The 10,929-nt window shown below is 43.4% G+C and overlaps 1 protein-coding gene across 1 annotated transcript in view; it reads right to left on the bottom strand.

Annotated features, from left to right (window-relative positions):
* Nucleotides 1–7,174, bottom strand: part of TPBGL (trophoblast glycoprotein like) — a 7,255-nt gene extending 81 nt beyond the window's left edge. Inside the window, exon 1 of the mRNA XM_077451195.1 lies at nt 1–7,174. This exon is cut by the window's left edge and continues 81 nt beyond it. Coding sequence (XP_077307321.1) covers nt 5,298–6,371 — 1,074 coding nt within the window. The 5' untranslated portion in view covers nt 6,372–7,174 and the 3' untranslated portion in view covers nt 1–5,297.
* Nucleotides 7,175–10,929: the final 3,755 nt, after the last annotated feature.

Below are 10,929 nucleotides of genomic sequence, written 5' to 3'. Positions count from 1 at the left end.
TTTAATAAATGGAAAGATGAAAAAATAACTCAAGGTCCGCTTTAAGCAGCCTGTGGCAATTGGCCAGCGTTGGCTCTGACAAACACTACCAGTGCAAGTCAATGGGGCCATGCCGCCACTGCATGCAATGCCAAACATTCAGGGTTAAATCATAATGCCCCCTCACCACCTGTCAAATGGTCTTGGAAGAGCAATCCAACAAGGATCGCTCTTCAGAGAGCACTGCATCTGTGAACTATCCCTAACTATGTCATTTTAGACACGTGGAAAGAAAAGAATGAAACCAGCAAACATTTAGGTGGAGAATGAAGGAATATGGGAAGGCTCAGATTGTAGAAGTCTCAGTTGGATGGAAAGGTTGTACTGTAGGGGACAGGCCACTGATAAGTTAGTAGTCGTGATCAGTGGCGGGGCATCCATACAGGGTGCAGGGGGGTCGCCCCCCTAATCCATGTGCCCGACCCCTAAGCTACATGCAGGGCACCGGGTGCATAGTTTCTAATGGGGTATTTTTTTACATTTTTTTTTAGAAGCACATGATTAGAGCCTGAGGCTCTGATTGGCTTCAAAAAATGGTGGGCTTGAGGCGCAGAACACTGCACCCCGAGCTCACCCAGTTGTGTGACAATATTTGTATTCGCTATTGTCTTCCTGATTCTCCCAGGCCAATCAGGAAGCGGGTCCTGAGACCAGTCACCCAATTGACCGAGAGGAGAAGCGATCCTATTGGCCCGCCGAGGAGGAGGAGGGAGGAGACGCAGGGGAAGCCACCAAAGCTGGATGAAGCTGCCTGCAAACTAGATGGGGATAAGTGCGGGTCTGGTAACCAACCGGCAGGGGAGAGGGGGTGGCGGCGATTGGACTTTTTGCCTCCCCAAACCCCAATTTTTTTTTTTACCACCAGTCGCCACTGGTCATGATCATTATTAGCCCAGAGCTAACCCAGTAAAAATAACATATCATTATGTAGAGGGATAGAACTGCTTGTTGGTTGGAACCTCATCTGTCATACATTGAAATGAATCTTCTTCTCATGATGAAATGATACAATGCTACAATGATACAATGCTACAATGATACAAATGCTACAACAATGCAATGCTACAATGATGCAATTGGTTTCTGTGCTACAACAATACAAGTAGTTACAAAGATACAAATGGCGACAAGTGGTTAAATGTTGAAGTAGCAAACAGATGTCATGGCTGATGTAGCTCTGGGCTGAGTTCTGGAAACCCAAAGTGGTTGGGGGATGGGTGTTAATAAAGGTTTTTTTCTTTTTACGAACTGTGTGCTGCAGCGGGCCTTCATCTTCAAATTCCCTCTCCCTGGCCTTGCTGAACCCGATTTATCTACCCTGCTTCCTATTTTGGCTCTTGGAGACAATAATGGTGGTCGGTGGACATTCCCATCAAACAATGACTAATGAGAAGTAAATCAACGTGGTGCCTTTAACTCTCTCATTCCCTGATTAGGAGGAATAAGGACTCCTCGACAGTCTGTACTGACCAGCAAGACACACGATAAGTACTTGGCTCAATATATAATACTGCGATGTGTACCATGGACAGCGCCAAGAGGACACAATGTGATTCCCTCCCTTACACGAACCTGGACTGAGTGAATAACCTGGTTGTCACATTAATCCAATGGCTTCAATACTTTCAGCATCACTAAAGAAGCAGCAGAACCTCTGACTTTGCTGGCTGCATGCTTGTTCCCAGTCTGTGACTCCAAAAGTATGACATGACAGCAATAGACAGCCAGGCAATGAGTATTTTCAGCAGAAAGAGAGCAAAGGGCAGATCCCATATGTGTCCCGGCACCATCTTCCCTTAAAGTGTATGTATAGGCAAAAATGTTTGTTGCTGGTTTCGGGTAGAGTAGGGAAGAGTAAAAATCCATCAAGCTGTCTGTGTCATGTTGTGTGGGGGGGGGGGGATTCTTTTCATTTCCTGTCTTGGGGGTACAACAGGAAGTGAGAGGATGTCTCCCTAAAGTGAGTGGATTTGCCATTTTAGAGAGGTGTCAACACTCATGACAACCGTAAAGTAGACATGCGTGGTTCATTTACTTCCAAAGCTAAATTTGGACCAAATTTTTGTTATATGGAGATTCAGATGTTTCTTCAATTACAATAGCGGTAAATTTAAACAAATCCAAAATAATAAACAATATGTTGTCCAAAATAATAAATAATTTCAATTCAAATCAAATTTGAATTGGATTTGAAAACAAAATTGAATTTGAAAACAAATTTGAAATCGAAACATTTTGGTGGCTATTGATGATTTCCTTCAAAGAATATTAGTGTTCAACTTTAGCCTTCTTTCCAAATTCAAAAATAAAAGAATAGAATAAGAAAAAGAAAATAGAATAGAAAGAATTTAGCTGTCTTCCGTAATTTACAAAAATTCGAATTTTGAATAGAACAGAATAAATTAAAAAAGAAAATAGCCGTCTTTCAAATTTTGAGATTTGAATTTTCGAATAGAGTAGAATAAAATATAAAGAATATAACCATCTTCTGAAATTTGGAAAAGCAGAGAAAAGAATAGAGTAGGAAAAAAAAGAATAGAATAAAAAAGAATAGAATAACACATATGTGTGAGCTAGTAGTGCTGCACACCCCAAAATATTATATAATGGAAAAATTCCCTCATGTTTTTTTTTTTAGCAGCAAATAAATGATTCAAAGGTCATTGATTAAAATTCTTTATTGTATCAAAAAGCAATTTGACAATTACATGAGAGTTGTAAAAAATGAGCTCTGGCATTCACCTGAAAATGACAAAACCATTGATCAAGATGGAACTACATATCATATGAAATCTTGCTAAAATTGCATTTTACTGCAAAAAAAATGTATATAATCTTCCACATAGAACCCCTGCACGTTTCGACCCTTCTAATTGTGGTCTTCTTCAGGGAGAAATTTTATTTTTTGAATAAATGACCTTTGAATCATTTCTTGGCTGCTACAAAAAACCCCATGAGGGAATTTTTACCATTATATAGAATAGAAAAAAATAAAAAGACTATAGCCATCTTCTGAAATAAAAAATGTGAAAAGCACAGAAAAGAATATAACAGAGCAGAAGAGAAAATAAAAAAAATAGAAAAAAAATAGAATAAAATAGAAAGAATATAGACATTTTTTTGAAATTCAAACTCTAAAAGAATAGAACCAGCTATTCTTCACAATTAATTTGGATTGCTTTTATATTTTCAACTCAAATTTGATTTGAATACTTTGAATCCTTAGGACGAATTCTAATCTGGTCGAAAATGAATAAACAAAACTCAAACTAAAACAAATCTTTTTTACAAATGCAGCAAAACATAATTAGTAACTTAAATTGATCTGTAACTAAAAATTTTTTTTTTTCGTTCTCCGCATGTCTACTCTAAAGGTTTTGATTTTCTCTAGTGACAAGGGTCACCAGGACAAATAGAAAGAGTGAATCTCCCCCTGTGGTGACATGGACCGCAATATAAATGTGGCAAAAGATCTATGGCAGGCCATACATGGGTCGAATTTCAAAAATAATTTCTTTGGAAAATCTTATCTAAGAATTTTCGTTCGCATTTCGCACCATTAGTGGGCTGCAGCAACAGCTGATTTTCGTGCGGCCATCCAATTTGAGCAATCAGACATTTTTGAATTTTTTTGAAAACCAAACGATTTTCTAATCAATGATGGGAGAATCGTGTGAGAAATGTACTCGAAAAATAAATGTGCATGTGCAAGAAAAGAAAATTCCCAGAAAAAAAAGAAGATTCCCAACCACAAAAATTATTTTCTGTAGCAACGTGAGGTGAAATTGAAGGCTTGGTTGGCCAAATTTCGGAATCAATGGTGGCACCATTGGATCACAAAACTGGTCAAATGGTCAAAAATTTTCTGATTTTCAAAAGAAAATTATTTTGAATTTTGACCAATTATGGCCAGCCTTATGCCCCATACACACGATTGGACTTTTCAACAACAAAACCATCGATTTTTGTTCGAAGGTTTTTGGCTCCAACTTGTCTTGGCCCTTGTACACACGGTCGGAGAATCCGTCGGAATGTGTCCTATCGGACCGTGTCGTCAGATAATCCGACTGTGTGTGGTATGCATCGGACTGATTCCGTCTGAATATCCGTCGGACCCAATTTTCCAACATGTTGGAAATATTTCCCGACCAACTGGTTCGATCGGACATACTCCGATCATGTGTAGAGAATTTTGATCAGACCAAGTGCCACGCATGCTCAGATCAAATTCCTACATCAAAGCTATTGGCTACTAGCCTGAATGTAGTCCCATCGTAACGAAATTACGTCATCATGTTCTGAATGATCGGATTTTTCGACAACTTAGTCCGACCGTGTGTATGCAACAGTTTCGGACAAGATCCGACGGACAAAATCCGACAGACAAAATCCGACGGATTTGGTTGTCGAAATCTCCGACCGTGTGTACAGGGGCTTGCATACATGCGGTCACACAAATGTTGGCCAACGATTACAAACATAGTGACGTACAAGACGTCCGTGATTTCTCCATTATGAACGCTAGTTTTACAAGACCGAGCGCTTCTGGCTCATACTTGATTCCGAGCATGTGAGGACTTTTGTCCACACGATAGGAAAGTCCGACAACAAAAAATTATTGGCGGAAAATTTGAGAACCTGCTAACCAACATTTGTTGGTGGAAAGTCTGACAACAAATGTTCAATGGAGCATACACGAGGTCGGACTTACCACCAACAAGCTCACATCCAACATTTGTTGTCGTAAAATCCGATCATGTGTATATGGCATTACTCTTCCACACTCCATCCGAAACAATTTTATTTTTTGATTTTTTTTGCCTTTTTTTTTTGGAGCATACACGCGGTCGGACTTACCACCAACAATTTCCCATCCAACATTTGTGGTCGTAAAATCCAATCGTGTGTACGGGGCATTACTCTTCCACACTCCATCCAAAACAATTTTATTTTTTGATTTTTTTTGCCTTTTTTTTTTGGAGCATACACGCGGTCGGACTTACCACCAACAATTTCCCATCCAACATTTGTGGTCGTAAAATCCAATCGTGTGTACATGGCATTACTCTTCCACACTCCATCCGAAACAATTTGATTTTTTGATTTTTTTTTTGACTTTACATACCCTTTAAAGCTCATTGGCCTCTAGCATGAACTATGTCCTTGACCTGAACCAGAATTCATGTCCTATGACTTTATCTCCTCTATGCATTGAAATTGTTACAAAAAAAGGTCATTCACGGAGTGAGCGATCTAGTTTATATCCCAGTAGATGCATTGGATCTCCTGGGATCGGAGTCCTGCTCGTACCGGTAGTGATAGCCCTCCATTTGGTCCCTGCAAGCCTCCCTAAAGTTGTTCATCCACCTTTTAATCCCTCGCCTGTTCAGGTAGAGGACCATGAGAAATATGACCCCAATGAGAGCCAGGACAATCCCAAAGAAGACATAGGACGCTGTCTCCAGGTTCTCGTTGGAACATTTCAGGTTGTCTCCTCTGAGGTTGGTGACCAAGGAACCGTTCAAGGCTGAAGGTCCGAAGCACTGGAGCTGCTGGGAGTCCAAAGTCTGGGAAGTGTTTCGGAACCAAAAAATCATTTCCTTGATTTGACAATCGCAAACAATGGGGTTGGGGCTCAAATAAAGTCGGGTCTTCTTGTCTCTGAGCACCCAGATCTCCTCCGCTTTGAGTCTCTGGATGGAGTTATTTCCAAGGCGGACGGTCTGCAAGTTCTCCAGATCCTTCAGAGCCATGGGGAAAGACTGGAGCTCATTTCCAGACAGGTCTAGAGTCCTAAGACTCGGCAAATGTTGAGCCCATTGAGAGTTAAAAATGTTGCTTCTGGCTGGTTCTAGCAGAGCTTGGTTTAATTTTAAAACTTGAAGCTGAGATAATCCTGCGAAAGCCTCTTCAGGAAGGGAGCTGAGGGCATTGAAGCTCATGTCCAAGGTGGTGAGGCTTGGGAGGTCAGAGAAAGCCCTGGCCTCTATGGCTTGGAGGTTGTCGTTGGCAAGTACAAGTGTTGTCAAGTTGTGCAGACTCGTTCCATTTCTCTGGAAGGCTGAGGCTTTGAGGACGGTGATGTTGCTGTTGGTGATGGACAGGTTCTGGACCCAGTGTGGTAAATCCTCCGGAACCTCCTGGAGAGATGAAGAGCGGCATTGTACCAGGCTCTTCTTGCTGTAACAGTCACACTTTAAGGGGCACGATAAGGTGGCATCCAGGAAGATCAGCAGCCCGACCAACCTGAAGACCACCCTGCCATTGGCTTCAGTTAATCTCAGGAGCGTGTTGTTGGGATTGCCATGGCAACCAGGACGTCTCGGTGACATCTTTCGGAGTTGTGTATGAATTGGGGACACCAAGTACCGAAAGAGCTTTGCCGTCCTCCCGTCTGTCCGTGTATGGAAGCGCCGAGATCGACCAAGACCGACTTCTCTTTCATTCTCAGATGGCGTCCATACATCGGAAGGCTGGACTCCCCTTCTGAAGATAGCGAGCTTCCCGTTCTCGCTCCGAACTCTTAATTCGATTTTGACGTCTCTGGCAGGTCAGATGGATGGACGAGATGCCTCTCCCCCTCCGCTCCATCCCGCCTCTCCCCATCAGCTGCTCCACTCTCTCATTGAAGGAGAGGCTGGAGTCATTCGCCACCATGGATTCCCAGCTGGAACAAGCCTTGCCTAGTCCTCATCTATACCCAGAGAGAACCCCAAAGACAAAGGGAGCCGGAGAGGCATGGGTTACTCCATCCACAGACACCCCACAACTCATCCCTCAGCCTGGCATACACACAATCCATGCTGGCACAGTGCAGGGGCCACTAATAATCAGGGGCCACTAATCATCAGGGGACACCCTCCATCACCTTCTAACCCTCAGAAGAGTAGAAGGGTATTTTCTTTTATGAAGCAAGTCATCGTCTCTATCCTCCTCTATCATTTTCTCTGTATGTGTTTCTCTCTTCTCTTTCTCTCTCTGTTTCTCTCTGACTTTCTTCTCTATCTTGCTTTTTCTCTTCCTGTCTCTTTGTCTCTCTGTCTTTATATATCCCTCTCTTTCTACCTCTCTCCCTCTCCATCTCTCTCTGTCTCTTTCTCACTGTCTCTCTATTGCCCCTCACCCTCTCTCTCTTTCTTTCTTTCTATTTCTTTCTTTCTTTTTCTCTCTTTCTCCCCACCTCTCACGTTCTGTCTGCATCTCTCTTTCTCTCTTCCTGCCACCCTCTCACTCTTTTTTTCTCTCCCTGCCCCCCCCCCCCACTCGTTCTCTCTTTATTTCTCTCTATCTCTCTCTCTCTGCCCCCCCTCTTTCTTTCTTTCTTTCTTTCTTTCTTTCTTTCTTTCTTTCTTTCTTTCTTTCTTTCTTTCTTTCTTTCTTTCTTTCCTCTCTCTCTTCCTGCCACTCTTTCTTTCTTTCTTTCTTTCTTTCTTTCTTTCTTTCTGTCTCTTACATTCTGTCTGCATCTCTCTCTCTCTCTCTCTCTCTCTCTCTTCCTGCCACCCTCTCACTCTTTCTTTTTTTTCTTTCTCTCCCTGCAGCCCCTTTCTTTCTTTCTTTCTTTCTTTCTTTCTTTCTTTCTTTCTTTCTTTCTTTCTTTCTTTTGTTCTTTCGCCCTGTCTCTCTCTCTCCTATTTCTCTCTCTCTCTCTCTCTCTCTTTCTCCCCACCACTCACTTTCTGTCTGCACCTCACTCTCTCTCTTTCACTCACTCTGTATTTTGCGCTCTCTCGCTCTCCCTTTCTTTCTTTCTTTCTTTCTTTCTTTCTTTCTTTCTTTCTTTCTTTCTTTCTTTCTTTCTTTCTTTCTTTCTTTCTTTCTTTCCCTGCCACCCCCTCTCTCTCTCTCCCACCTCTCACTTTCTGTCTGCATCTCTCTCTGTCTCTCTCTCTTTCTCCCCCTCTTTTCTCTCTCTCATCTCACTCTTTTTTTCTGTCTCTGTCTCTTTCTGTCTCTCTCTCTCTCTCTCTCTCTTTGTGTCTCTGTCTCTCTCTCCCCCCTCTCTCTGTCTCTCCCCCCTCTCTCTGTCTCTCCCCCCTCTCTCTGTCTCTCCCCCCCCTCTCTCTGTCTCTCACTCTCTGAGTCTCTCTCTCTCTTTCTCTCCCCCCTCTCTCTCTCTGTCTCTCACGCTCTGTGTCTCGCTCTGTCTCTCTCAGTCTCTGTCTGTCTCTCTCTCTCTCTGTCTCCCTCCCCCTCTCTCTCTCCCCCTCTTTCTCTCTCTGTCTCCCCCCTCTCTCTCTGTCTCTCTCTCTCTCACTCTATATTTCTTTCTTTCTTTCTTTCTTTCTTTCTTTCTTTCTTTCTTTCTTTCTTTCTTTCTTTCTTTCTTTCTTTCTTTCTTTTCCTGCCACCCTCTCCCCCCCCCCCACCTCTCACTTTCTGTCTGCATCTCTCTCTGTCTCTCTCTCTTCCCCCCCCCCCCCCTCCTTTCTCTCTCTCCTCTCACTCTTTTTTCTGTCTCTTTCTGTCTCCCTATCTCTCTGTCTCTCTCTCTCCCTCTCTGTGTCTCTCACTCTCTGGGCCTCTCTCTCTCTCTCTCTCTCTCCCTCCCCCTCTCTCTGTCTCCCTCCCCCTCTCTCTCTCTCTTCCTCTCTCTCTCTCCCTCTCTCACCCCTCACCCTCTCTCTCTCCCTCTGCCTCTCTCTCCCCCTTTCTCTCTCTCTGTCTCTCTCTGTCTGTCTCTCTCTCTCTCTGTCCCTCTCTCTCTCCTCTCTCTCTCTCTCTCTCTCCCTCTCTCTCTCTGTCTCTCTCTCTCACACTCTGTCTCTCTGGCTCTCTCGGTCTGTCTCTCTCCCCCCTCCTCTCTCTCTCTCTTTCTCCCCCTGTCTCTCTCTCTCACACTCTCTCTCTCTGTCTCTCTCTCTCTCACACACTCTCTCTTTCCCCCTCTCTCTCTGTCTCCCCCTCTCTCTGTCTCTCTTTCTCTCTCTCTGTGTCTCTGTCTCTCTCTCTCCCTGTCTCTCTCTCTCTCTGTCTCTCTCCCCCTCTCTTGTCTCTGTCTATCTGTCTCTCTCGTCTCTGTCTATCTGTCTCTCTGTCTCTCTCTCTCTCTCTCTCCCCACCTCTCACTTTCTACATGCATCTCCTTCACTATCTCTCTCTCTATATATATATATCTTTTTCTTTCCCTCCTTTGTCTTTTTGGGGACATTGAAGCTTATGTCTAAAATGGTGAGGGTTGGGAAGGTCAGAGAAAGCCCTGGCCTCTGTGGCATGGAGGTTGTCATTGGTAAGGCTCGTTGTATTTCTCCAGAAGGCTGAGGCTGGGAGGACGGAGATAATGATAATTGTAATTGGCAGGGGTTCTGGAGCCAGTGTGGTAAATATAAAGGGGTGAGTCCAGGTAGGGGGTCCTTGGTTTCTCATGTCCATCTCAGTCTGTGTCATACTGAGCAGCTATGTTCCCCAATGACTCCTTTTCTCCCAGTAGAATGTGGAGTCTCCTCTCTTCTTCTAAAGAGGTGAAGTCCAGGATGCCAGTGTAGAGTCTCTGGTAAAGTGTAGTTAGGGCCCCGTAGGCATGAAATGGCCCCCATCTTCCAGTGCCCCCCTGGTTACACTGCACTCTCTTTTACTATTGCCTATTGTTTCTTATAATTTGTATATGTTTTTTTTTCAAACCTTATTATGGACTTGTCATTTGAATATTTTAGATATTTTTTGTTTGCATTATTACCCATATGTGTTATGTCTATTGGTTTGTACAGCACCACGGCGGATGGTGGTGCTATAGGAAAATAAAATACCGGGGTTAGGGCATCTAGCTGCAGCCATAACCCCGGTATTTATCGACAAAGTCATGACGTTTTTTTTCCCAGTTAGGCAGCCGGGAAATGGGTATTTAAATGCTTATAAAAGCAAAAATAAAATAAAAACAATTTTTAAAAGAAAAAAATATATATATTATAATGAAGAAACCTTAATGGTTAGCCTGGGGAAAGTATACAGAAATTTCTCAGACAATTGTCTGTAAATATTGACAAGTAGTATTTTGTATTTTGTTTACTTTGTATTTTAAATAGACGCAGATAACCTGATTTGACAGCCAGGCCTGGGCCATTCTGATCTGCAAGTTGTGGAATTCAATTCAATTGCTTTTTAATTCACAAAGGTATTAAACCCGTCTCTATGTATGTAAAATCTAGTTGTCTATTTTAGGATTTGTCAAATCACTGCTGACAGCAAAGACGGCACGTCAGTGAAATACACTATATTACCAAAAGTATTGGGACACCTGCCTTTACACACACACATGAACTTTAATGGCATCCCAGTCTTAGTCCGTAGGGTTCAATATTGAGTTGGCTCCGCCCTTTGCAGCTATAACAGCTTCAACTCTTCCGGGAAGGCCGTCCACAAGGTTTAGGAGATGTGTCTATGGGGAATGTTTGACCATTCTTCAAAAAGGCGAGACGAGAAGGCCTGGCTCAATTGTTCTATCCGTTTTAAGTCAGGACTCTGTGCGGACCAGTCAAGTTCCTCCACCCCAAAATCGCTCATCCATGTCTTTATAGACCTTGCTTTGTGCACTGGTGAGCAGTCATGTTGGAACAGGAAGGGGCCGTCTCCCCAAACTGTTCCCACAAAGTTGGGAGCCTGAAATTGTCCAAAATGTCTTGGTATGCTGAGGCCTAAAGCCCCGTACACACGAGAGGACTTATGTCCGACAGACTTCCGAAGGAGTTCTGCCGGAGTTCTGCCGGAGTTCCGACAGAGTTCTGACGGACTTTTCGACTGAGCGGACTTGGCCACACACAATCACACCAAACTCCGACGGATTTCGAACGCGATGACGTACGACCGGACTAGAATAAGGAAGTTCATAGCCAGTAGCCAATAGCTGCCCTAGCGTCGGTTTTAGTCCGTCGGAATAGCATACACACGAGCAAA

Source organism: Lithobates pipiens, unplaced genomic scaffold (assembly GCF_037356315.1).
Source record: "Lithobates pipiens isolate NorthernLeopardFrog02 unplaced genomic scaffold, aLitPip1_a1.2 Scaffold_23, whole genome shotgun sequence".
Taxonomy (NCBI): Eukaryota; Metazoa; Chordata; class Amphibia; order Anura; family Ranidae; genus Lithobates; species Lithobates pipiens.
The sequence above is the reverse complement of the archived record's forward strand: the minus strand, read 5'-3'. Positions and strand labels throughout refer to the sequence as shown.